The sequence below is a fragment of the Dermacentor variabilis genome, chromosome 4 (assembly GCF_050947875.1).
Source record: "Dermacentor variabilis isolate Ectoservices chromosome 4, ASM5094787v1, whole genome shotgun sequence".
Lineage (NCBI taxonomy): Eukaryota > Metazoa > Arthropoda > Arachnida > Ixodida > Ixodidae > Dermacentor > Dermacentor variabilis.
In genome coordinates, this window is record NC_134571.1 from 206774604 (window position 1) to 206802577 (window position 27974).

Genomic DNA, 27974 nt, shown 5'->3' on the forward strand with positions numbered 1-27974 from the left:
TCTTTAACGCCGCTGGAGAAGTTGCCAGTGTACAGTGAACGACCGACTTTCCGGACGCCTGATAGTTCAGACGGCTTCGCGGCACCACCACGTCCCCCATAGAGTCGGTGCAAAAGAACATCTGAAATTTCGGACGCGAGAACCCTTTGCCATCCGATTTTCCGGACTTTCTGCTGTGACCACCGCTTCGAAATGTCGAGGGCGCTATGTGCCATGCGTTCTACATACCGTATTTACTTGCATAATGATCGCAGCTTCTTGTAAAAAAAAATTGACGCAAATTCAGGAGTGCCATCATTACGCGGGTTAAATTTCCCGCAAAAAGAAAAAAATTTTTTTTTCGTCTCGAATTTGCTGCGGGATGACAACAGGTCAACAAATAGGCGGCTACCGCTGTATGTAGTGTGGGACACCAAAACAAAAATGGCGGCCGGCGGAGCAAGCCAAACGCACCGAACGCGATTTTTTTTCTTCTTGTGAGTACATTACGTGCATTGAAACAGTTTCTTCCATATCAGCAATTAATAATATAGTTAATGTTGGCAAGTTTGCGGCAATAACGTAGCCATTTCCCCTTTGAGGGGACAGAAACAGACGGGCGCACTTAGCTGTCAGTGACATAGGAACACATCGCAGGCATGCGGTGGAAACTGCAGCGTTTGTCTTCACTACTATCCTAATACGACACGTTTCCGCTAAGGGTGGGCGGATAGCTGTGTTACAAGCTTCGCCGTATGAATAGGGTGCACTTCTAACGTATCATGTAAACGTGGCTGCCATCATTGCCGCTTGCGATTTGTTGCGTGCCCACGAGTGCAGACGAGATGAAACGAAAAGTGCCTTTTTTTGTTGTTGACCACAACCATTATAAAGCCTACACATAATAAAGGCAAGTTTGGTTGTAGCTTTTTTTTGTCATGAAAGTGTGGAAAGTGATGAAAGGAATGAAATGGGGCATCTGCTTAAGAATGTTTGGTGTGTGCAGACCGCTTGGTTTGTCTTGAGGAGTCGTTCGCATAGCATTCGACAGATGGTAAGAGCTATCACTACAGTCGCCGACCGTTTATTCGGACCTCACGGGGACTGCAGAAATGTCCGAATAAACAGGTGTCCGAAAAAGCAGATTAAGAAAAAGAATGAAATCCTTTATCTCCATGCGCTTATTCGGGCTCGGCAGTAGGCTTGAAGAAATCGTGAATGCGCCGTTGCACGCTGTTCCGTTTCCGTGCAGTCAGATAAGCCTGAATCTCGGAGAGGGTCGTACGGTCACTATAGGTGGCTGAAAGCACAGTCACTGTTTGTGCACGCTCCGCATGCGACGGCAGCGTAGCACATTGTGCATCATCTTCCGACTCGGAGTCATCGTCCGGCAGTGCCGCAGAAACCTGACAAATGATCTCGCCGTCGTCGAGTTTCGCGCATGTCAGTACAGCAGTGTCAGCACCTGTGAAACTGTCAAATGAGACGGTGTCTGGAATCGCAATGCAACCACTGCGCAGGTCTCGGCAGAACATTTTCCGCGTCAGTAGGGAGCACATCGGAAGGCGACAAATCTTAGGCCTCCCGGCACCCGCTTGCCGGCATTCCCCAGCGAAGTCTGCGTGGGCACTGTCGGCGCCATTAGACACTTGACACGTTGTATCACCGAAACCTCGACACAGCACACAAAGCAAACACCACCGTGCCGACACCAGTCGCATAAACGAAAAACGTAGCCTGCTCGCAGCGTCGTGCGCGAAGAAACAAATCAGCTGCTGGATTGTCTTGACATGGCTTACTAAGCTGAAACCGGAACTGCTGTAGAGCCGCTCTATCGAACCAGGCAGAAACGATGATGAGCGGCGATTTCCAGTAGCGCCACTTCGTGGGGCAGCAAGGAGGCTCTGTTCAAAACAAAAATGGCGTTCAGCAAGTCGGACTATGCGCCGGTCATAGTCGGTGCATGATGCTCTCGATCGAGTTGGCTCAAGGAGTGTCCGAAAGATCAGACGAGAGGTTGCAACGTGTCCGAACTTTCGGCAGTTATACATTATGGTCTATGGGGGGAATGGTGGTGCCGCGATGCTGACCGAATAATCGGGCATGTCCGAATTTTTGGAGTCCGGAAAATCAGTCGGCGACTGTATTAGCTGGACTTGGCACACGACATATCGATGCGGCAAGTTCGGGGTGCAATCATTACGCGGGAAATTTTTAAAAAAATGAATTTTGATGACAGAATTTAGGGGTGTGATCATTATGCGAGTGCGATCATTATGCGAGTAAATACGGTATATATGTGGTTGTCCAATAGAGGTTTGTGCATTCATTCAGTCAAGTCGGTTCTGAGTTGCTTGGGTAGACGGGGCTAGCGTCTGTCAGTACCCCACATCATACATGGTGTCAGAAGCGGCCGCCGTTTGCTCTCTCTAATGGCGAACAAGCCAGAGGCTGCGTTTGCCGGAGTACCTGGACTCCAACAGCCATCGAGCTTCGACTTCGCCTACCCAAGTGCATGGTCTACCTGGATTGAGTAGTTCGAGGACTGTGCCTATGAGCTTGGTGCAATCCTACCGACGAGGTTCGAGTACAAACGCTTCTTTATTGCATGTGTGTTCAAGCTCGACGCATGCTGGCGTCTTTCAACTTGTTGGCCGAAGAAGTTCAGTTGTACATCATTGTTAAAAGCAAGTTCACCTCGTATTTCGTGCACCTGCTAAACAAAGTTCACGAGAGGTATTGTTTTCACAAGCGGACGCAGCAAGGAGACGAAAGCGTCGATGATTTTTATTGCACATTGCCAAACATGGTAAAAAGATGCAACTACGGCTCAGCGTCGATCGAGGACAGGCTCATTCAAGACCGATTTATCGCTGGTTTGTTGGACAGCAGGTTATCGGAACAACTCTACCGCACTTTCGGCTTGACGCTTGATAAAGCGCTTCTGCATGCACAGCTGCACGAAGATGCCGAACGAGAAAAACGTGAACGTTAAGGCCAGTGATCTGGGCCAGTCACCATTGATGTAGCGAAACACAGGCCAACAAGAAGGCGGTCACGGAATCAAGCGTCGGGATCAAAAGAAATGCTCCTCGCCTGCGCACATAGATAGTGTCACTTCTGCGGACGAGAAATCAGCGGAAATTTTGTCCTGCCAACAAAGCTCTTTGCAAGTTTTGCAAATATAAAGGACATTTCGAAGCCGTTTGCTTAGACAAACAATGCCCGTAATGCTGGCAGTCACATGCCATCGAGATGCATGCTGTCAAGAGCAGTCATGAGGCAAAGGCTAAGTTTGTTTGGGTCCACGTGAATGGAGTGCCACTCGAGTTCAAGGTCGACTCAGGAGTGAAAGTTACCGTCGTTCTAAGCACTTCTTCAGGAGTACCCTCGCGACTCAAAAAACCGGAGGGTCATCTCACCTGTCCAAGAAATTGTCCTTTGGAAGTAACTGGTCAATTCACAGCTATGTTGGAGCGGAAGAGCTGCACCTGGGGGTGTACAGGCGGTATAAGTCATGCCTTCGCAGTCTATACCTCTACTAGTCTACCCTGCTATCCTCGTATTGGGAGTCGGGAAGTTCATTGACGCTGCACAGCGACCTGGAAAGCAAGCTAGCTATGCAAGCAACGCAACACTTAGCCAGGAAATTTTCGAAGGGCTTGGTACCATAGGGGAGGAGTACACTATTCGACTCAAGCCAAATGCCAGGCCATTTGCTCTCAGTGTACCTTGCAGAATTCCCATTCCTCTGTACAGCCAGGTAAAGTAGGAACTGGACCAAATAGAAAAACAAGGTGTCATTAGGCGCATTACGAAGCTGACGCCATGGTGTGTCGGTCTGGGCGCAGTACCGAAGGCATCAGGCAGCATCTGAATATGTGTAGACTTAACGAAGCTCAACAAAGAAGTTCTCCGTGAAAAGCATTTGCTTCCAATGGTAGAATGGGTGCTGGGCAGCTGGGCAATGCCATAGTTTTCTCTAAGCTGGACGTGACAGCAGGATTTCACCAAGTGTGATTGTCCCAAGAATGCCGAGATTATACTGCATTCATCACACCGTTTGGACGCTATTGCTACTGTTGTCTACCTTTTAGCTTGACTTCAGCACTGGAATATTTTCAGAGAGAAATGGCTCGAATTCTGGAGAGGCAACCAAACGTCATCAACATGGTAGACGACATCCTGGTTTTTGGCAAAGATCGAGAAGAGCAGGACAAGCGGCTTGTCGAGGTTCTTGAACGTCTGAAGACAGCCGAAGTTAAACTCAACAAGTCAAAATGCCGCTTCGGTCAAGACGAAGTAGAGTTTCTGGGTGTGGTGATAGACGCCAACGGTATCTCGCCAAGTCCCAGCAAACTCAAAGCACTGCTCAACTTGGAGCCACGCGAGGACGTTGCTGGGGTTAGGCGATTCCTCGGCATGGCTAATCATATTGGTCGCTTCCTGCCCAACCTTTCGCAAGCAACCACCCCTATTCGCGCCTTGCTAGGTGAGCAAAATGCATGGCAATGAGAACCGCTTCAAGAGGCCGCTTTTAATAGGGTAAAAATGATGCTCACCTTGGACCTGTGTGTCGCTAAGTATCATCCCAGTCGTAACACCATTGTCTCATTAGATGCGAGCTCATTTGGATTAGGGATGATCTTTTGTAGAAACAACCATCAGGCGAGCGACGCGCAGTAGCGTTTGCATCAAGGTCACTTACTGAAGCGGAACAGCGCTACAGCCAAACAGAGAAAGAAGTGCTGGCAGTAGCATGGGCAGTGTGCCGTGTTGACCAATACGTGCGTGGCCTAAACTTCACGGTAGAAACCGATCACCAGCCGCTGGTAACACCACTTGAAAACACTGACTTGGGCACGATGCCCTCACGTATTGAAAGATTTTGCACCAAACTTATGCGATACCAATTTAACGTGATCTATGTTCCTGGCAAACAGCTGGCCACTGCAGATACTCTTTCAAGGGCTTCGGATGAGAAGCCGTCGATCAGTCCAGTGGATGTGGTAGAGGAGTTTGGGGAATTTCAAGTTGCTACGGTCACTGACACGAAGCTGGTTACTGTAGATGATGTTCGCAGGCACCAAGAACTGGACTGGAAATGCAACCAGCTCATCAAATACTGCACTCAAGGCTGGCCTCGTCACGACAGGCTTCCGGAGCACATCAAGAAGTACTGGAGCCATCGAGGTGATGTCTTTGTGCAGCGGCATCCTGCTAAAAAATAATTACTTTGTCATCCCAGCTTTGCTGCAAAAGGAAACGCTTGAACTTATCCATGAAGGCCACCAGGGAATTAACCGATGCTGCCTAAGGGCCCAGGACTCCGTGTGGTGGTATGGACTTTCGCAGCAAATGCGAGACAGAGTCACTTGCCGCAGACAGTGTACAGCCATAAGAGCGCAAAGAAGTGAGCCATTGGTGGTAACGATGACTCCAGAACAAAGGTGGCAAGAAGTAGGACTGGACTTGTTTAGGTACAAGGGACACAACTACCTACTAGTAGTTGATTATCGTTCTCGCTACCCTGAAGTCATCTACATGCGAAGCACGAGCTCTGAAGCGGTCATCAATGCAGTCAAAAGTATTTTTGCTCGTTTTGGCATTTCCGCAGTAGTACGAAGTGATAATGGACCGCAATTTGCTTCACATGCCTTTGCAGCTTTTGCAAAGCGCTATGGCTTCCAACACATCACCTCAAGTCCAAATTACCTGCAGTCAAATGGGGAAGTTGAAAGGATGGTGCGTACGATCAAATAATTGTTTGCTAAAGCAGACGATCCTTTTCTTGCTCTTCTGTCGTACAGTGACACTGTAGTCGTCACAGGGTTCAGCCCAGCGCAGCTACTGTTGGGTCGCAGCTTGCGAACCAGGCTTCCCAAGACAGTGGACAGCCTGGAACCAAAGTGGCCTGTGCCAGGCGATGTCAGGTGCCAAGACAAAGAGGTGAGAACGCAGCAGAAAAACGACTTCGATCGCTGTCATGCCGCAGCCGTCCTTCCTCCGTTGCAGCCGGGAGATACGGTGTGGGTTTGAGACATAAGGATATGCCGTGTGGTCTCACCCCAGCCTCCAAGCCCCGCTCCTACATCGTGGAAACACCCAACGCGGTGCTTGTGCGTAATAGGATGCATCTAGTGCCCTATTCAGACACAATGATGAGTCAGCTCGGAGTGAAAACCGCGAGGAGCACAAAAAGCAGACTACGGTAACAGACGTCAAGACTCCGAGAAGACTTGACTTGTGAAGTGTTTGGTGTTTCTTGTGAGCATATCTCGGGAGAGAGATGTAGAGGTTACTACGTGCCTTGCGTTCCATATATATATATATAATATATATATATATTATGGCAAAGAAATCCGACACGGCTGTGGACGGCACGATGGACGCGGACAAGAACAGCGTCTAGCCCAAGCCCCACTTCAGTAGCATTGGCGATCCGGCTGCGGAGCTCTGCATGGCGCACTTCTTCTTCCTTACAACTTCCCCCCTCGCTGAAGATGGAGCCGCACAGGAGGCCTAAGGCGTCGTGAGGACGAAGGGCTCGTGATACGGCTTGAGCCGATCTACGTGCACAGTTTCGCGGCCTCGGCGACGCAGGTCCGTAGGGGGCGTCAGAGGTTCGATGACGTAGTTCACCGGAGAAGTTTGCTGTAGAACCCGGTAGGGCCCACGGTATCGGGATACAAACTTGGAGGAGACACCTGGTGTCGAAGTAGGAGGCAGCCACAACCAAACGAGAGCATCAGGCGAAAACTGGTGGTGGGGGCGCCCGTCGTCAGGACGAAATTTCTGTAGGGCTTGCTATTGCGTTGTAAGGGAGCCAGCTAGTTGCCAACAATCTTCTGCATACCGGGCGGCTTCGGAAACAGGTGTACCCTCCGATAAGTTGGGACGGTAAGGAGGAATAGTGTCAATGGGAAATGATGGTTCGCGGCCATATAGAAGAAAGAAGGGAGAAAAGCCCGTTGTTGACTGGGGTGCCGTATTGTAGGCGTACGTGACATAGGGAAGTATGAGGTCCCAGTTGGCGTGGTTGGAGGCGACATACATCGAAAGCATGTCACCAAGAGTTCGGTTAAAGCGTTCTGTCAATCCATTTGTTTGCGGGTGATATGCGGTGGTACAGTGATGAATAATGCGGCATTCAGCGAGAAGTTCTTGAATGACATCGACGAGAAAGACGTGGCCACGGTCGCTCAGGAGTTCGCGGGGAGCGCCGTGACGTAGAACGAAGCGGTGAAGGAGGAAGGAGGCAACGTCACGAGCCGTCGCGGCTGGCAGAGCGGCCGTTTCTGCATACCTCGTGAGATGGTCTACAGCTACAATGACCCACTGATTGCCAGCAGCTGTGTATGGCAGAGGCCCGTAGAGGTCTATCCCAACCCGGTCAAAGGGTCGCGAAGGGCATGGCAAAGGTTGCATTGGTCCAGAAGGGCGGCAAGGATAAGGCTTCCGGCGTTGAAATTCTGTGCAAGAGTGAATGTACTTTTGCACAAATGTGTACATACCACGCCACTAAAACCTATGACGTAGTCTGATGTAGGTTTTGAAGAGACCAGCGTGTGCGCACTGAGGGTCGGCGTGGAAAGCAGCGCATACATCAGTGCGAAGATGCCGAGGTATTACACGCAGCCAGTTGCGGCCGTCAGAACTGTAGTTATGACGATAGATAATTCCGTCGCGGATGGCGAAGTGCGAAGCTTGTCAGTGTAACGCTCGGGATGGTGGGCGTGTAGGTGAATTAGAGATGTAATCTATCAAAGATGAAATCCAGGAGTCCTTGCGCTGCTCCAAAACCACGTCGACAGAAGCGAATGGAACTTGTCAGTGTAACGCTCGGGATGGTGGGCGTGTAGGTGAATTAGAGATGTAATCTATCAAAGATGAAATCCAGGAGTCCTTGCGCTGCTCCAAAACCACGTCGACAGAAGCGAATGGAAGTGGGCCGTCTAGGACGGACACACTGACAATGTCGGCGTGGACAGGCGAGCGCAAAAGGGAATCGGCATCGGCGTGCTTCTTGCCTGAGCGGTAGACAACCCGGATATCGTACTCTTGGAGCCTCAGTGCCCACCGGGCTAGGCGGCCGCAGGGATCCTTGAGAGACGACAACCAGCAAAGTGCATGGTGATCGGTAACGATATTGAAGGACCGGCCGTACAGGTATGGGCGAAATTTTGTGATGGCCCAGATGATCGCGAGACATTCTTTTTCCGTGACGGAATAGTTCGCTTCAACTCTTGTCAGAGTGCGGCTCGCGTAAGTAACAACATATTCTTGGCAGCCAGCTTTCGCTGGGCGAGCACAGCGCCAAGACCAACATCGCTAGCATCCGTATGGATTTCCGTGGGAGCAGTTGGATCGAAATGGTGCAGTATCGGTGGTGTTGTGAGCAGGCGACGTAGCGTCGCGAAGGCATCATCGCAAGTCGGGGACCACGCGGAAAGATTGGGGTCTCCCCGAAGAGCTCTGTCAGAGGTGCCATAATCGAAGCGAAATTTCGAATAAAGCAGCGGAAGTACGAGCAGAGGCCAATGAAACTGCGCAAGTCTTTTAGAGACGTTGGCCTCGGGAATTCTTTAACAGCACGTAGCTTAGCGGCATCAGGGAGCGGCATCATTGTCCTTCGACACGACATGCCCGAGAATTGTCAGCTTGCGTGCCCCAAAGTGACATTTTTTCAGATTTAGTTGAAGGCCAGCGTCACTGAGACAGCATTAAACCTGCTCCAAGCGATGAAGGTGAGTAGGAAAATCTAGTGTGAACACTACTACATCATCCAAACACCACAAGCACGTGTTCCATTTGAGGCCTCGAAGAATAGTGTCCGTCATCCGCTCAAAAGTTGTGGGCGCATTGCAAAGTCTGAATGGCATCACACGAAATTCGTATAAGCCATCTGGTGTGATGAAAGCAGTTTTAGGCTAATCTTCTGCAGCCATAGGCACCTGCCAATAACCAGAGCGTAGATCGAGGGAGGAAAAGAACTCTCCACCTTGTAAGCTGTCGAGGGCGTCGTCGATCCGCGGCAATGGATAAACATACTTTCGGGTTATTTTGTTTAGGCGGCGGTAATCCACGCAAAAGCGGATTGAGCCATCCTTCTTTTTAACTAAAACAACTGGCGATGCCCATGGGCTGTCGGACGGTTCAATGACACCACGCGTTAGCATGTCACCTACTTGCTCATCAATGACGCGTTGTTCTGTCGATGAGACGCGGTAGGGTCGCTGCCGTACCGATGAGTGAGAACCGGTATCAATACGGTGACATACAGTCGTTCGGCCTAGAGAAGTGCTATGACTGTCAAAAGCAGGGCGAAATTTCTCAAGACGGAGAAGGTCATGGCGTTGTGTGGGGCTCAAGGCATTGTCAATGACGTGGCTGAAAACGTCTTCAGGCGATGTGGCAGGTACGGGACTACAGTAGAGGGTGTTGACCTCTGACGATCCAACAGGAAGTTCCGACGTGGTAATGGTGTCGTAAGGCTCCACACTGCCGAGAGATTCACCACGAAGCAACGCAATCGAGAATGGGAAGTGGTTGTGTATAGGAAGGTGAGTAGCACCGGCTTGAAGGCTAAGCAGTGCAGTTGGGAGTGGTGAGAAGTGGCGCTGAACGAAAGCAGTGGGAGGCGTGAAGAGTACGGTAGAGTCGGAGGCAACGGAACAGGATACAGGTGCCAGAACGGATGCGTGCCGAGGTATATGGATGTCGTCAGTGAGGGACAACTTGGTGCAGGAAAGCGAAACGTCATCAGATATGGCATTGCCAAGCGAAAAGAAGGCAACTTCTGCACGGTAGCAATCGATAACAGCATGGTGATGGGAGAGAAAGTCCCAACCTAAAATAATATTGTGGGAACAGCAGGGAAGAACGACGAACTCGACTGTGTAGACCACTCCTTGAATTTCAAGTCTGGCGGTGCACGCAGCCACCGGCTGGATGTGCTGTGCTGTGGCTGTGCGGAGTAAAGGACCAAAGAAAGGCGTCGTGACTTTTCGTATTGAGCGGCATAGTTTTTTGGCAGTTACAGATATGGCGGCACCTGTGTCAATGAAGGCAAGCACAGAGACACCTTCAACCGCGACATCAATAACATTGGGCGGTGAGAGAAGAGGGCTTGAGCGTTGCGACGATGACGCAGTTCTTGCCTCGGGAACTGCGCCACTTAGTTTTCCGGGTCAGCGCTAGAGGGACGTCGACGCATCGGGGAGAGCGAGCGACGACAAAGAGAAGGAGAACGACGGTCGGAAACTGGGCGAAGGCTTGGGCGGGGAAGGGGTAAATCGCGGTTTGGAGCGTAAGACAAAGGATAGTTGTACGCGGCTGTGCGTGGGTCGTCACGTGGCTGAAGTGGACGGCGGCGGCACAGGCGTGCAACGTGTCCGGGAATACCGCACGAATAGCAGATGGGCCGATTGTCCGGTGTGCGCCAGAGATTAATTACTCGATGGGCTGGAGGTCGTGGCGGTGTGGGGGTAAAAACAGGGCTAGGCATCGGAGGCGGAGCCCAGAAGGTCGGCGGTCGTGGTCGTGCGACGGCATCAGCGTAAGTCAATGGGGCGGTGGGTTGAGGCGGCCGTTCCAGAGGAAGGACTTCGGACACTTGCTCTTCTATAACATGTCGTAAGGTCGGACTAAGGGACGAACTTGACTCCGCCGGGTTGGAGATGAGGGAGAGCTGGCAAGCTACTTCTTCCCGGACGAAAGCCTTGATCTGCGAGAGGAGGGTGGAATTGTGAATAGGGGAGGTCAAGCCAGACAACGATTCATGATGGGGAACAGGATGGCGAGTGAGGATGCGTTGACGGCGGAGCTCGTCATAGCTTTGGCACAGTTCAATAACTTGTGCAACAGTAGAGGGGCTCTTTGAAATGAGCATCTGAAATGCGTCCTCGTCGATACCCCTCATTATATGCTTGATTTTATTGCCCTCAATCACGAATGCATCGACGCGTTTACAGAGATCGATGACATCTTTGATGTAGCTGGTAAAGGTCTCACCAGGCTGCTGGGAGCGCGACTGCAGACGCTGTTCGGCACGAAGTTTTTGAACAGCAGGGCGGCCGAAGACCTCGCTGAACTTTGTCTTGAACACCGTCCAGCTTGGGACTTCGCTTTCATAGTTCCGAAACCACAAGTGGGCAATTCCGGTGAGGTAAAAAGGGACGGTGGTCAGTTTCGTGATGTCATCCCATTTTTTGTTCAGACTGACGCGTTCGTATGATGAGAGCCAGTCATCAATGTCGTGGTCGTCAGTGCCGCTGAAGATGGGAGTGTGCCGGGGCATACGGAGGACTGGGGAGCAGGTGGTGGTAAGCTCGTGGCGCTTGCGGTGGTCATGATGGCAGGGAGAGTCCGACTGCGCAATTCCAGGATGACAGGAGACCCAGCAAACCTCCACCAATTATGGCAAAGAAATCCGAGACGGTGGACGGCACGATGGACGCGGACAAGAAGACCGTAGGCTTAGCCAGTCACACCAGGAACAGCGTCTAGCCCGAGCCCCACTTCAGTAGCATTGGCGATCCAGCTGCGGAGCTCTGCACGGTGCACTTCTTCTTCCTTACAATATATATATATATATATATATATATATATATATATATATATATATATATATATATATATATATATATATATATATATATATATATATAATATATGGTTGTCCAATAAAAGTGTATGCATTCATTCGGTCAACTCGGCTCCATTTTTATTTGTTCGAATGTACTTTTCAGGAGTAGAAATGAAGGTGAACAAGTTGTTTTCATTTTCCTACGAATATCTATGTTTCCAAGCGAAGCCAAAGTGAACAGTTTGAATAGTTGTCAAACCTTGACATTAGAGCCAGATATTATGTATTTACAGCAGCCGTACAGCTGCTGCAAACACAATATCTTTGAATAACTGAGCAGGTGCAGAAATCAGTAGGTGACTGTAAACGAATGTCTTTGCCATGCCTCATGTATAATCGACAATGCTGTCGATTATACATGTTTTAAAATTTACTATATTCGTTCATGTATAACAGGCACCAAAAGTTTCTTTTATTCAGCAGTAAAACTCTACTTGAGGTGTGCTTTCACGGCAGCACGAATTTTGTCTCCAATAGGGCTTTCACGGCAACATGGCTCATGATGCCATTCTCCACTATCAACATTGCCGTTGTGGGGTTCTCAGCCGTGTTTTTGGGACAAAGGAACGACAACACAGTAGTGCAAACAGTCACAAGGGCATTTATTGCACCTTTAATACGCAAATGCCTGCTAGCTGAGTTGCTATCCATAAAACATGCCGATGGGCGTGCTACAAATCGAGAAACTCCAACTCACTGTGACCGGATAGCGAGCGAATATGTTCACCGATGCTGGACATGAACACGTGGTCATTCACGTACGGTCAGGTGAATGGTGGCGCGTTCGAACGATTATGTTTGTCCATTCCGGTGTAGGCCTCGCGAGACGCTCTTGCAGAAGCATGGATTGGCGCACGCGCGGAACGTCCGCACCGCTTGCCGACCTGGAGCCAAAGAGGAAGAGCCTACTCCCTGTCACACTCGACCAATCCCGTCATTAGGTGACGCTAGCAGCGCCACACTCGCACCATCTCTCGTAATGCACTGCAACCAGACCCACCACCGCGGGCACTAAGCTACGTGGAGAAGCCGGATTACAGTTAACACGACACATAAGGGGATGCAACAACACATTAGGGGGTGCATGAGAGTCGCGCATCCCCACACCATAGAAGTGGGGGACAGAGCTCCTGGCTGAATGTATGGCATGGGTGTTTGTGCATCTGCAAATAGAGGCTGTTTTTACAAAGATTTCTATGTATAACCTACTTCAGTAGGTTATATGGAAACATTTTTTCTTTCTGGGATGTGGTAATTGGGTGTGCAGCTTATGCCCGTAAAGTACATACATTGGTTCATTTCGAATAATGAAATTCAAGCCAGAGTGAATATTAAATAGCTTAGTATTCGATTGAATATTATAAAATATTGTACATTTGCACAAGCCTAATTGATACCAATTGTAGTGGAGGTGCAGCAACTACGTTTACATTGTAATGCTCTCTGTCACTGTGCACTTTGCGAAAAGAGCAACCTAAGCAGTGTATCAAGCTGGAGGTTGCTGTTTTGCCCTGCAGAAGCAGGAACCACCAGAACGCAAGCCACGCAAGCGCAAGTACGAGCTATACACTGGCGAGCAATCGGACGAGGAGAAGAAGAAGCCGCCGCCGCCCAAGGCGACCCCACGGCCAGCCCCCATTGTGGACTACCACACGCTGCTCCAGCTGGCCAACGCAAAGCAGCACGAGCCGGTCGTCATCGAGCGGCTGGCGCCCACCCGGTCCGACGAGTCACGGCCCCTCACCAAACAGGAGAAGGAGCGACGCCTCGAGGAGGAACTGCACCGAAAGGTGCGCACACATTTATAGCTGTAGAAGGAATAGAACTGTTGAAAGACTGATTGACAGTAGCCAAACAAGAAATGTTGCCGAAGCCAACATTTAAATAAGGAGACCTGTCTCCAGGGCAGTTAATGCCCCGGCAAAGGCAAGAGAACTTGGAGAAACGTTGGCTTCAACATCATTCCTTGTTCTGCCACTGTTAATCTCTTTAAGCTGCCATTTTCCTGTGAACCACACTCTTGTTTTTGGCTGTTAAACTAGTTGATCTTGCATTCTGACCGAGGGAGCTCAGTGCAAAGCGGCAAACAGACACAAATGCAAAGCTACGAGGACAAGCACTACTGGGAACTACTTATTAAAGGGCCCCAAACCAACTTTGGTATTTTAGCCACCTCTGAGCCTGAAGCAACATGAGGTGAATGCACTTTGGACAGTTGGCGGCACACAAAGTGTCTGTTGCAAGCTTTTCTAACTTATATTGCACACAGCTGAGATTTTATTCTAGGTCTAGAAAGCGTAAAACATGCCTCTTTTAATGTTTGAACTACATGTGCAGCGATTTTAATTTTTAAGGAATTTTTAAGGAAGGGCTTGGTGCCTACCGGCAGGTCAACTGTAGCACTGCAGCATTCATTCAAGAAGCATTGGAGGGGATTTTATTACCAGTCATGCCTTGTGCAGGGCAATTTGACGTTTCTAATTTTTTTTTTTTATAGATGATATAAATCTATATTAATCGGTTGATGTGGCACGAGCAAAAACAGGAAGGCAGGTATTGTTGTACAGCTGCATGCATTCCGCTGAGGTGCTGCACATGACAGTCACCACTCTTGTTCGACTAAGATTCATGACACAGCATGCTGTTTTATATCTGAGCGTGAAGCTACCTGCTTGTGAATTAGTGTATGTCCACCTTGCTTTCTTTAGGTCGCCTGTTCATTTTCATTCGTTCAGTTGTGCATTATGAGTGCTGTGTTATGCTAAAGACGCATGCATTTTGTCCACTTTTGCATGTACCATATTTACTCGAATCAAACGCGCACCTTTCTTCCAATAAAATGGGTCCAGAAATTGCATGCGCGTTAGAATTGAGTATGACCCTAAATCCGCGTTACCGTATCGCCATCGGCATTTGAAAAAGGGCCACCTCATACGTGCTTCTAGCCTAGCTGCCGTAGCTTCCTCCATGTGCATACCCTATTTACACGACTGTAAGTCGACTTGATAGTAAGTCAACCTCCCCCATATCACATGTGACATGGGGGAAAAAAAAGGAGAGCATACCCGCATTCCATAACGAAAATTTATTAGTAGCTGGCATGGTCACTGGACTACTACTCCTCACTAGTGCTGCCATCGTCATTGCTGTTACGGTCCCGCAGCAGGTCGCCGTCCAGCGAAATTCCGCATTTGCATACATACATAAGTCCATGCTGAAAGCACCCAACCAGACAGAGCCGTCAGGGAAGCTCTTTTGACATGTTCAGCTGGCGTAAGTTTGCAATCTTCTGCCGACAGCCACTCATACTCTCGGCAGAGCAGGTCCTTAAAAGGCAAAGATCCACAATTGTCTCATGGCCATGCCGCACGTCACTGGCAGGGTCTGATCATCCATTTCGGTGACATACGCCACAAGCTTGGCCTTCAGCTCTGGAAAGCGTCCCAACTTCAGCCCGCGGAAACCTCTTCACTTGCCTTCACAGGTGAAAATTTTGCTTTGCTGCCTTCGCCACTCTCGCACCCCCCATTAAGAAACATCAAACTTGCGGCCCGCTGCACAGTTACTTGTTTCTTCAGCGTAAAGGATGGCAGCCCTCTTCAACGCTGCTGTGAACGAGCGCCGAATGTTTAGTGGACTCTGAGCACTCATGACGATTGAGGAAACACGGATGTAGCACGTGGCCTGGCAGTCAAATCGAACGCATGAAACTAAAGAGCTACAGGGAAAGAGAAACACGCGAGCTTGCACAAGCCACGAGCGGTGTCTGCTCTTCCATGAACTATGAATACATTTCTTGGCCAATCCCCCATCGGGGGTAGGAGCCACACGTGTGACAGGCTACAACAACAACTACAAATACTCCCTGCAAGTGCTGCTGTTCTGTTGGTACCATCGCAACTGGAACAGCGGCACTTCCATGAACTATTGACATCCCCACATGAGTGCTGTGTGCGCTGTAAAAACTCAAAAATGTTGAAAAATCCTTCCAAAAAGCGAACAAACGCACGGGATAGTGGCAAGCTACGGGGGAGGCCGTAGAGCAAACATAAAATTGGAACTACATTGTAGCTTCCCTGATATCCGTTGGCCTCGCTCTTTCAATTTTTTTTTTTTTTTTTTTTTTTTTTTGCTGCCATGTTTTGATTTTTATTGTAAGTTGACCCCCCCACTCCAGATTTTCAAATTAAAAAAAAGAGGTCGACTTACTATGGTGTAAATACGGTACTACCATGTTATACATGCTACCAGGCGCTGGTGTAAACTAGTCTATTGCCTGTCTTCCCGTTTTCTGCGTTTATTCAAACAGCATGGAAACGCCAACTGCAATGACACGCCTAGTCCACCATGATGCTGCATTTAAAAGGAAAGTTATCATGTGCGCGGAGATCGGGCCGCATCACGGGTGTTCAGAGTTCCCGAAACTTGTGTGCAGGACTGGCGCAAACAGAAGGAGAATATTTTCACCTGCAAAGCAACAAGGAAGGGTTCCAGTGGACCGAAGCAGGGCCACTTCACTGAAATAGAAGAGCTGCTCACGGAATACGTGCAAGAGCAGCGAGCGGCATAGTGGCCTGTGACGACCGATCTGCTCAAAGTACGGGCGATGCAGTTCGCCCTACAGAAAGGGCTAATGCGAAGTGACTTCAAAGCGAGAAGGTGCTGGCTATCAAACTTTATGAAAAGAAAAGGCTTTTCTCTTCAAAGGCGGACAGGGATATGCCAAATATTGCCAGAAGAATATGGAGAGAAATGGCACAGGTTTCAGCGGTACGTTTTCAAGTTGCGCCATAGAAACGGCTACCTTTTCAGACAGATTGGAAATGCTGATCAGACACCGCTCTACTTTGACATGCCTGACACCACAACCGTTGAAAAGAAGGGGGCGAAGCAAGTGTGCGTTTTGTCTTCCGGTCACAATAAAACTAGAGTCACTGCAAGGCTTTGTTGCACTGTGGATGGGCACAAGCTGCCCCCGTATCTTATCTTCAGAGGGAAGACGCTCCTGGAAGGAATCGTGTTTCCGAGTGGCATGATTGTGCGTGCAAATGGAAAAAGGTTAGATGACGACGGACTTGGTCGCTGACTGGATTGATAACGTTTGGCGGAAGAGACCCGGCGGCTGTTTGGGTCTGTATGGGATGCTTGTGCTCGATGCGTTCAGGTGCCACCTTGACCAGCGCATCAAAGACAAGCTGGCTGCATGCAACACTGACCTTGTCGTGATACCCGGCGGCATGACATCACAGCTCCAGCCGCTTAATGTTTCTTTGAACAAGCCAGTGAAAGATAGAATTCGGGCACTCTACACCGAATGGCTTGTCAGTGGCTGCCACGAATTCATGCCCACCATTAAAAATGTGCGGGATTTTGAATGCCATGGACAGCACAGAGGATGAAATGCTTTCGTCTGTTGATAGCGATAGGCAATTGTCTGATAGGGACGATGAGTGATATCTATTGCCCCACGTGACTCGTACCGGCGCAGAAAAAATCTTGGCGGCAAGGTACGCCACTTCCATTTGTGTTTTTATTCATTGCAACTTTAGTGTATTGGGAATAAATCTGTTTTTTCCAAATGAGAGACAGTAGTATTTCTATATGAAAGCACGAAGTGCGCAGTACTATACTCTTTTTTTTTTCTTTTTTTTTTTTTTTTTTGGTCATGAGAAACGGGTGCGCATTACAATCGAGGTTTTCATTTCTTTAATTTTTTGGTAGCGGAATACGGGTGATGGTAGAATGAACTTTATTTGGTCCTGGAGAGCCCCGATCAGACACCCCCCGAAGGGGGTCTGCCGCGGTTGCTGGCCGCGCCCACGCCCGTACTGGAAGACCGTGGCCCTCCACCCGTTCGCAGGCCTCCTGGACTGCTGAGAGCTGGACTGAGAGTTCGCTACTTTTAACGGCCCTCTCCCAGTCCTGCTCCATGCGCGTTACAATCGAGGGCGTGTTAGAATCGAGTAAATATGGTAAGTAGGTGTGAAACCATAAAATATATTGTTATAGTGCCTGAGGTTGTCATTGAAGCAAGGCAACTAGTGTTCTGTGTAGCAGATAGACTTGGTTGCTTTGGGTTCGCATAACCCTTTACCTCCCAAGTTATTTTTGAAAAAAAGTGTTTGCAAAATGCCAATTTCTTTCCAAGTGCTTGATTGAATCAGCGCAATAAGTAAATGCCCAAACCACAATAAGAGTAATACAGTGAAACATCGTTAAACCGTAGTTGGCCGGAGCTTGGAAAAGGTATCTACTAAATGGTAGTACTGGTTAACCGAAATAGCATGAGATCGCCCACTTACCTGTCAAAAACGGAACTCAGAGAGAGTGCAATGAAAGGGCAAGAACATGCAGTATTTATTCACTTCATGCGACAAAAGTCTGTTATGTTCGTTTGATGCTGCCGCAGCCTAGCAGCGATGACAGTAGCCTCAAACTTACTGAAGCTGCGAGCCAGCTTTTCAGCCAGTCCCCTCTTTTTGGCTAACACTCGCATGGCAGATTCCTCGTTGGCATTGCATATGCATTACTTTACTCTGCATCAGAACCATCAGACCTGTTGCCCAGATTGTTGGCCACTTCATCCACATCGCGATTCTACAACAGCTTGTCCTCGCAGCTGCTTACAACAATCTGCCGTTATCACAAACATCATGTTGAAGTGCTGTACTCCAGCACCTGTTGTTTTGACAAGCATGCTGTGTTCACCTCTTTCCTCAACCTTCCTACTCATCGCCATGTCAAAGTTTATTGGTGTCTGATCAGCGTTCACGTTTTGTGAGCAAATAAACTCTCTGTTCCGCAGCATACGTATAACTTGACTCGGGGCCCATCGCACGCAACGAAACCAAGGACAGGCAGAAAAGCAAGCAACAGGCATGCAAATTCGACACTATACCCAACTACGCCGACCAAGTGCCAGCCATTCCTTGTTCACTTGGACTCTCCCGTGCGCTATGCCTGGCTGCACATCGCGCATGCACACTCTCCTATTATGCCAGAGTAAATTTTGTAAACTGCGCGAAGTTGCTGTTACAGGGAGCAGTTGCAATTTTAAATGCATAAGCATTTCTATGCCTACTCAATGAGGAAACCCTTCCGTCCATCTGTCCCGTAAGACGAATCATTATAAAGAAATTAATGCATAAAACAAAATAATTTTGAAAGAAAAAACATTGGCGATGGTGAGTTTTGAACCTACAATCCACGCTCCAAAGCTGTGTGTCTCACCCACCAGAGCTTCTTTACCCGCCGTGGTTGCTTAGTGGCTATTGGCTTAGTGGCTTAGTGGCTTAGTGTTGGGCTGCTGAGCACGAGGTCGCGGGATCGAATCCCGGCCACAGCGGCCGCATTTCGACGGGGGCAAAATGCGAAAACACCGGTGTGCTTAGATTTAGGCGCACATTAAAGAACCCCAGGTGGTCGAAATTTCCGGAGTCCTCCACTACGGCGTGCCTCATTATCAGAAAGTGGTTTTGGCACGTAAAAACCCCGTAATTTAATCTTTTTACCCACCAGACTAAACGCCCATGCTTGCACAAGGTGAATATATCTGAACCATATGAATGTGTTGTACTGGCAGTACAAAACAAATGTCCAAAGTAGAACTGTTTCTGTAAACTCTTTCTTGCAAGATTTGGTGATGATGGAATAAGAGCCATCTCGTGGACCACATGAATAACCGACTTAGAGCCTTGCAGACGTAGGAAAATTCCGGTTTTGCCAAAATTTAATGCCAGACACGCCACATCCCTGATGCTTTTTGGTGGTTGCGGGATGTGCCTTCCGCTGGGGCTTTTTTTTTTCACTACCGAAATGCCACCGATCTCTGAGGGCTTATGTGCTTTACGTCATGTGACACTGACAGATAAAGCAGTGAATGAGTTGATAAAGAGTGATGAGGGGTTATATGGGTCTCATCACGGTTGATAACGGTTCTATGCAAATGGATAAGGTGCTTAAAGAGCGGCAAGGCCTTATGGTGATCAGAGCAGTGCTGAAAAGTTTGACAACGACCGATAATAGTTAATGAGGTTCAGATCATGTCCGATAAGGTTAAGGACAGATGAGGGTTGATAAGGATTGGATCGATTGCGATAAGGTTGGTAACGGCCGATAAGGGTATATAATAGCCGGGTTGAGTCTGATAAGGCTGATAAAAACTGACAAGTGTTCATGAGGATCGGATCTAGTCCAATAAGGCTGATAATGGCTGATAAGGGATAACTCTTTATACTGGTCCTATCAAGCTTGATAAGATTGATAATGATGCCGGGCAGCATGGAGATGAGCAAGTGGTACAATTCTTACGTATACTTGGAGAACTCCAGTGGAGTTCCTGTGCATTTTTTTTTTTCTCTCTAGAGTCTGTGAGGTACCCTTGCGCCGGCACTGGCAGCAAGCATTCAGTAAGAACAGGCTGAGTGTTATTGTGGTCACTCTTTCCATCAGGCCCCAAGTGACCGTGATAATGCGCAGCATGTTCTTACCGCATGCATGATGCTTCCAGTGTTCTCTCATCATGCCTTTGCCGTCAGCTTCTCCGTAATCAAACACACCACCCCAGCCAATGTGTCACCGCAGCAGCTTGCTGCTAGCCTGGATGTGCAGCCTACATAAGATAGCTGTAGAATTTCATCTACAAGATCTCGGCGTTTTTCAGGTGGCATTATAAAAAATTTCCAACACAGCGACAGGCATCGTGATTAAGTCTGCGCTCTAAACATGTGTTTGAGAGTAAAATATTCTACTCTCTCCGAAAAACTGCAGCGTGGCCGTTTGCTGGGGGACTGTGCAGGAGCAAAGTCGGAGCTGCAATTATTATGCCAAGGGCGAACAAAAATAGAAATTTTCAAGCGTAAACTTTGGAGGTACTTTTATTATGCAAGTGCATCTATTACACGACTATATACAGTAGTTGGTGTGGTGTGCTGCAGCTTGAGCAGAAGCAGACCTCCTGAGCAGAATAAAATAATAAATGTTCTGCTGTTGGGGCTTTCCCTGTCGGTGCAGCATTGTCGAGACTTGTAGTAAGCAAATGTATAATAAAAACAACATGCATAACTTGTGTTGCAGGGTCCCTTTACTGTTTTAGTGCAATACCTTTAGAATGCCTTAATGCAATCTGTTTTTGGCCCGGATGTGTCGGGTAGCACTGGCACTTCATCCTTATTCAGGGTTCTAAGGACACAGTTCGAGCTGCCTGCATCTACATTTAATTTAATTTTCTTTTTGTTTTTCATTGAGTCTCCATGAACTGTCCTGTGAAATTGCACCACTAGGCCAAGCCATTTGTGAATTGGCCTTGTGATGCAGGGTGTCAAGTTGCCGTCCAAGTTCCCACCGGCCAAGCGGAAAGACGGGGCTGACAAAAAGGCACCAACGGCAGCAGTCAACGGCAAGCGCCCAGCAGTCCCCGACAAGACGCAGAAGTCTGAGCGTGGCGAGCGTCACGTGGAGGAGCGGCATAAGTCTGAGCGAGGTGAACGTCACACGGAGGACCGGCATAAGTCCGAGCGTAGCGAGCGCCTCGCGCAGGAGCGGCAGAAGTCAGAGCGTGAGCGTCTCATGGAGGAGCGGCAGCGGCTGATGGAGGAGGAAGAGCGCGAGCTGCAAGAGATGGAGCAGCGGCTGGCCGAGCGTCGCAAGGAGATCGCCCGCAAGCAGCGAGAGCTTGAGGAGAAGGAGGTGGGTGACCTGTGTTTGGTATTGATTAAGAATTTTATTGGTGCAAGTCCATAACAATCGCACTGGGTTGAACTTCTGAGCTGATGGTATTAAATTATGGAAGGGAGGAACAGGAAGCATTGCACGCCTTCTATACGGGCTGCAGAGTTACAAGGTTGCTTGTTTTTTTCCATAAATCCCATTCATCCACTCACTCGTGATGGTCACTGCTGAGGACAGTGCCGCTACAGTCTAACCTCAATATATAATGAAGTTGTACCTGCTGTGTAAAACTTTGTCAAATTGCAAATGTTAATTAGAGGTTTTAGAGATTCAGCATTATAAGCAACTTCACAAATTCTCAGAGAATTTGGGTGGATAACATCTTGTTAGTAAGCACTTATAAACAAATTGCAAGAAGGGTGGGCCATAATAGAGCAGTTACAAGCACGAGCGCATGTGGTGCAGATCGCACTGAGAGCACTGCACTGACGTGGCTCATGCTGTCTGAGATTTGCCCGCATCATGCGGCACCATAAATCTTGGATGCCATAGGTGATCGCACTTAGTACCCGCTCCTGGTGCCAGCAAATTAAGAACAATAGCATAAAAAGATACAGATATTCGTCCTGAGGAGGAGGAGGAAAGAACTTTATTGTGTGCCCTGCGAGTTGGTGGGGAGGGCCAAAGGCCAGTTCCGCCTGAGAGGTGGAGCATCGATGGCAATAGCAGAGAGACTACATAAAGTAAGGTTTGTAGTTTTATCAGTGTCATGTGTGCTCAGGCAAACAACAGATCTCACTTGATGACTACGAACTCGCAGTCACAATGCTAGCGAGCGCTTCGTACTGTGTCTCCGAAACTTGAGATTACCCGACTGCCAACACTAGACGTGCGGGAACAACAAAATGCGCATGAAGGCACCATCCATTTTGGCTTGCCGTGGAGAGACTACCTCCAAGATTGATACGGCGATTGGCCCACGTACAGATGCGCATGAAGAGCAGAAGGCAGAGAGCTGCGTGTTTCTGCCCGCCCTCCCACCCTGCAGGTGCTTGATCACGTTGCCACACGTTCGCTCCCTTTCCATCCCTTTTGTACAGAAGGAATTGTCAGCTCTTGTGCTTGTGTGAGTTATTTACCAACGTGACATGGCACAGCCACATTTCCTGCCTACGGCACTTGGCACGTGCACTTTGACACTGGTTTTGCTGCTCAAACATTTTATGCAGTAGGATGCTTGAAGTAACTCTTGCCTCGGACGACATAGTTTTTCACTAGATTTGCTAACCTTACAGGCTCCAAGTACATGATTGAAATGGCTGAAAACTTAATTGAAGTTAAATTAAGTATGTGTCACGAAGTTACTTCGCTAAATCGGAAAAAAAATACACGCTTTTAAATGCAACTAAGATCGAGAAATGAAGATAGTTTGTTACATCGGGAATTTCGTTAAATAGAGGTTTTTTATATCGAGGTTTGAGTGCACACCTTGTAGGCCATGCATTCATAATGAGCCCACAAACTTTTTATGAGACTGTTGTGAGAAGAGGCATATAATATTGAAATGCATGCAAAATCGTGTCCAAATTCAGAGAAATAGCAAGCTACGGCAGAATGGTTATCCTACCGAGTAGAAGGAACCAAAACATGCACCATTGGAGAACCGAGTCCACAGCAGAGGGCACAGCTGCAAGTAGGAATCATACCTGCATTGACTGAATGATTGCACAGCCAAGTTTCTCTTGAAATCAGCAGTTCTAAGTGAGCATATGTGTATTACTGTTGAACTTCACTATAAGGAAATCAGCGAGGAACGTGAAAAAAATCGCTTTCGCGAGAATTTTGTTATTGCAGAATGATGAGGTGTGCGTGAACACCGAATAGTATTTTCGAATCAAGCATTGAATGAAATAAAAAAAAGTCGAATATCAAATGGAATGCCAGAAAATTTAACACAAACATCTATGCTTCCAAATTTTGTGCAAGAAACAGTGCTGCACACGCTCAGGAGGCTAGAGACAATGTCCAAAGAATCTGGCAGTCCGAAAAAAATGAATGCCTGCATTTTACTGCCCTAAAGGACTCAAACCGCCACAGGCACGTTTGAAATAGCTCTCAAGGCCTGCCGATACACTTATGAAGTGTATTGGGGCTCGTACTGTGAGAGGAGACGGCGGGTGCACGCGTGTGTAAGGAATACGTACCGTGCCCCCTTCCCACTCGTAATATACTTCACCACAATGCTTCGCGTATGCTTCACTCCGTAACAAGCTGACTTGTGACAAAGCTGACTTTTGTGAAGCTGACTTTTGTGACATTTGCCTTCACCCACTTATTTCATCGCAATACTTTGCATATGTTTCACTGCATAACAGAGCAGTAAGTAGGCGAAGGTGACTTTCGGGAACCGTCATTATGCAATCCGTCGCACTTTTCGATGTTCGAAGCCATTGACGAAAATTACAGAGGCGGAGTCGAAAATTAATGAAAAGATTAATGAAAATAAAAAAGCAGTTATTTTTTGAGCCAGAAATAAGCCAGTCCCTGCTCATGCTGATATTATTTTCAGCTCTTGTCCTGTTGATATTGTTGACCATTTCAAGTGCCTTGATGGGACATTTATTGCACACATGTCATGGGAATCTCATGTGCACTTACTGGTTTCAAATCTAGCTCAAATAACTGTAATAATTGGTCATCTTAGATACGTTCTTTTTGCAAAACTTAAAATAATGATTTATAATTCCCTTTTCCATTTACATGTTAACTGCTGCCAACTTTTTAGGGTATAACTACATTCTCCAACCTACAAAAAATTTACATTATGCAGGAACGATACCTATGGCATGTGTTCAACATTACGACTCACAGCTGTACCGGTATCGTATGAATACTAGATTTAAATATGAAGTTAAGTATAGTATACCTAACTTGGGCGCTCTGGCACATTTGGAAAAAAATGAGCAATATTATGCTATCAGACATGGAGAATACTGGAACCCCGTTTGAATTCTGGCAATGGAACGCCCATGTTATTCTTTACCTCACTGTTAAACCGGTATCAGTCTGATAACTGTAACTGGTATTACTTTTGTTCTGCACTGTTCAAGTGTTTCCATTTATTTGTCAACTGTGTTTTTCATTGCTGTTGCCCCAACTCCGCTCATTACATGGGGCTGCGGACTCGTCATATTGCCTACTGGTACTGGTTTTTTCCGTTGTCCTCCGTCTGTAATTTACATGGTGGAAAATAAAGATTTGATTTGATTGTATTTGATGGAGTCGGTGCCATCCCTAACAGCAGCAAATTGTTCTTTATGGAAAACACAGCACCAAACAGCAAGAAGTTTGGTAGTGAACGTCAAAGTAACGAGACCTAGCGTTTTCATGGGGGTGGTTATGGCTGCCAACATATCTGCGGGCGAGAGCGCCATTTATAGGTAGTGAGATAATCAAAATGGCTGCGATCGTGGCTCCTATTAATGCTGTTTCGGACCTGCAGTCATGGAAGGAAGTCTGGAAAATCGGTCGGCGAACGTTTCTTGCATCCCAAATTTCAGATGTTTGTATACATTGACTCTATAGGGTACGTGGCAGTTCTGCGAAAGCATTTGGATTATCAGGCATGTCCGAAAAATCGGGCGTCCAGAAAATAGGTCGTTGACTGTAGTCGCATCATTTAACAATAATGTTTTCAGCTTTCAGTGACTTAGGCGATTATGAATTATATAATATGCTTTACTCTTACAACAGGGAACACCAAATTTGTATGTCAGCACTGATAACTGAGTTCATATATGACGATCTGGAAAAAATTTTTATTCATAGAATGTCTGTCAACCAAAGGAGCAGGCAGGATTTCGTAAAGGCTACTCAACAATAGACCATATTCACACTATCAATCAGGTGATAGAGAAATGTTTAGAATATAACCAACCCTTATATATAGATTTCATTGATTACGAGAAAGCGTTTGATTCAGTAGAAACCTCAGCAGTCACGGAGGCATTGCGGAATCGGGGTGTAGAAGAGCCGTATGTAAAAATACTGAAAGATATCTGTAGCGGCTCCACAGCCACCGTAGTCCTCCATAAAGAAAGCAACAAAATCCCAATAAAGAAGGGCGTCAGACAGGGAGATACGATCTCTCCAATGCTATTCACAGCATGTTTACAGGAGGTATTCAGAGACCTGGATTGGGAAGAATTGGGGACAAAAGTTAATGGAGAATACCTTAGTACCTTGCGATTCGCTGATAATATTGCCTTGCTTAGAAACTCAGGAGACCAATTGCAATGCATGCTCACTGACCTGAAGGGGCAAAGCAGAAGGGTGGGTATAAAAATTAATCTGCAGAAAACTAAAGTAATGCTTAACAGTCTCGAAAGAGAACAGCAGTTTACGATAGGTAGTGAGGTACTGAAAGTGGTAAGGGAATGCATCTACTTAGGGCAGACAGTGACCGCGGATCCCGATCATGAGACTGAAATAATCAGAAGAATAAGCATGGGCTGGGGTGCGTTTGGCAGGCATTCCCAGATCATGAACAGCAGGTTGCCATTACCCCTCAAAGGAAATATGTATAACAGCTGTGTCTTACCAGTACTCACCTACGGGGCAGAAACCTGGAGGCTTACGAAAAGGGTTCTACTTAAATTGAGGATGACGCAACAAGCTATGGAAAGAAGAATGATGGGCATAACATTAAAGGATACGAAAAGACCAGATTGAGTGAGGGAAAAAACGCGAGTTAATGACATCTTAGTTGAAATCAAGAAAAATAAATGGGCATGGGCAGGACATGTAATGAGGAGTGAAGATAAACGATGGTCATTAAGGGTTACGGACTGGATTCCAAGAGAAGGGAAGCGTAACAGGTGGCGGCAGAAAGTTAGATGGACGAAGGAGATTAAGTTTGCAGGGACATGGCCACAATTAGCACATGACCGGGGTAGTTGGAGAAGTATGGGAGAGGCTTTTACCCTGCAGTGAGCATAGCCAGGCTGATGATGATGATGATGATGTCTGTCAAATAGTATTTGGTGCTTTTTTCGCCCTCTGAAGCTGAAGAAATAGCAAACTTGTCCTAACTACTGATGGGGTTTTCAGTTTAATAGTGGGCCATACTGTATGTGCTTAATGAGAATCTTTTATTGCCTAGAAAGTATTTATTTCCGGATTTCTTCTAGAAAATGGGAGGGTTCTTCCATCTTTGCGGCAGGTGGTTTATGTGGGTTATCATCTGCGCATTGAGGCCTATAAGAGCAAGGAATGCACCTCATGTCACATGGCACCAATGCACACAGTTATCGGCACCGATGCTAAAGTTTGTGCGACGTAGCCTCGCACCCTTTATTTTTTTCTTTCGTCGGTGTCTATCTGCCGTCTGTTAAATATGTCTGCAGCCGGGGGTGAGCATGCTGTCACATGAAATTTTGGAGCCTGCCATGTGAATCCAAAGCTAGCCTTGTGACGGGTCGCTTGAAGCCACAGAGACTGTTATGTGCTGCCAATAGCATTCGTAACAAGGGGCCACCATATGGTATTTTGTAATGATGGCGACTGTGAACATGTAATGGTCATCCTGTGCACTTGTTTTCGTTAGTGAGGTGGTTTGACAACTTTCTGAGGGTCGTGTGATCACAGTTAATAAATCTACGTCATTTGGTAACTGCCATTATTCGGTAACCGCAGACACCCAAAGACTCAACTTCCATTAGGCCTGACGAGCTATACAGTGTAGCAAATAGTGCAGCCATTATGAAAATTTGCCTCCAGCCAATGGGACAACGGAAAGCAAACTGTTGCGAAAAGCTTGTCACTCCTATGTTCTTATGGGTGGCTCATCAGTGATTGGTCATGATATCATGCGTATGGTTTAGATTGATGACCGTTGAACAGCGTACAGGTCTGTGGTTGACTGGCTGGCAACTGCTGCGAGCATGCATGCAAGTTCGTCTGTGTGTTCGCATGTGGGTAGAAAGCTCCCAACTGTGCGAATCTGCATGCATGAGTGCTGAACAAGCATATCCCAATACGATCAGCATGCCTTCTGGTGGGTTATCGGCCCGATCTTCGCATGTACTTCTACGCTTTCCACAAGCACTGCTTTTGTTGTTCCCTTCGTTCGTGTAGCGTTAATTGTCTCGATCGGTCTGGTTGACATGGTCGAACCTTGTCTTGATAAAGATTGCATGCCGTGGGAATGCAGCATGTGTCAGGGCACCTTCTATGGCCGGTTCATTCACCGAAGGTACCATTATTCGAGAACTCGAATATTCGAGAAATTGAATACTAGATATTTGATTCGCGAATCAAATTGTTCAAACGTCCACTATTCGATTCAAAAGTTAATATTTGAGTATTCACACTCCCCGTGAAATGACAGCATAGATAGGGAATGCGGTGCAGAGCGAAACTTCGCTTTTAAAGTCTGTTATGTTAGCCTACGTTGGCGAACCTTGCTTGAGGATATAGAACTGCCTTGCCGACAGCACAAAGTGCACCCCAAGCGTTGATCAGCAGCAATGGCTCTGCTATGGAGCGATATTCTAGGTCGATTGCTTTCTGAGGTACCATCATTTTGGCAAGATTTTGCGTAACTTGGCACGGGACACGTAGTAGCAGTGCTCCACGCCTGCAGCAGTGTTTTTCCAGCACTCGCTGTTGCCCGTAGACA

At 47.6% G+C, this 27974-nt stretch overlaps 1 protein-coding gene across 1 annotated transcript in view; it reads left to right on the forward strand.

The window, feature by feature from the left end:
• The window catches only part of LOC142580082 (uncharacterized), a 115981-nt gene that overhangs the window by 20094 nt on the left and 67913 nt on the right, over positions 1-27974 (forward strand). Inside the window, exons 5-6 of the mRNA XM_075690855.1 lie at positions 13144-13416; positions 20942-21313. Coding sequence (XP_075546970.1) covers positions 13144-13416; positions 20942-21313 — 645 coding nt within the window. The remainder of the gene's footprint in view (positions 1-13143; positions 13417-20941; positions 21314-27974) is intronic.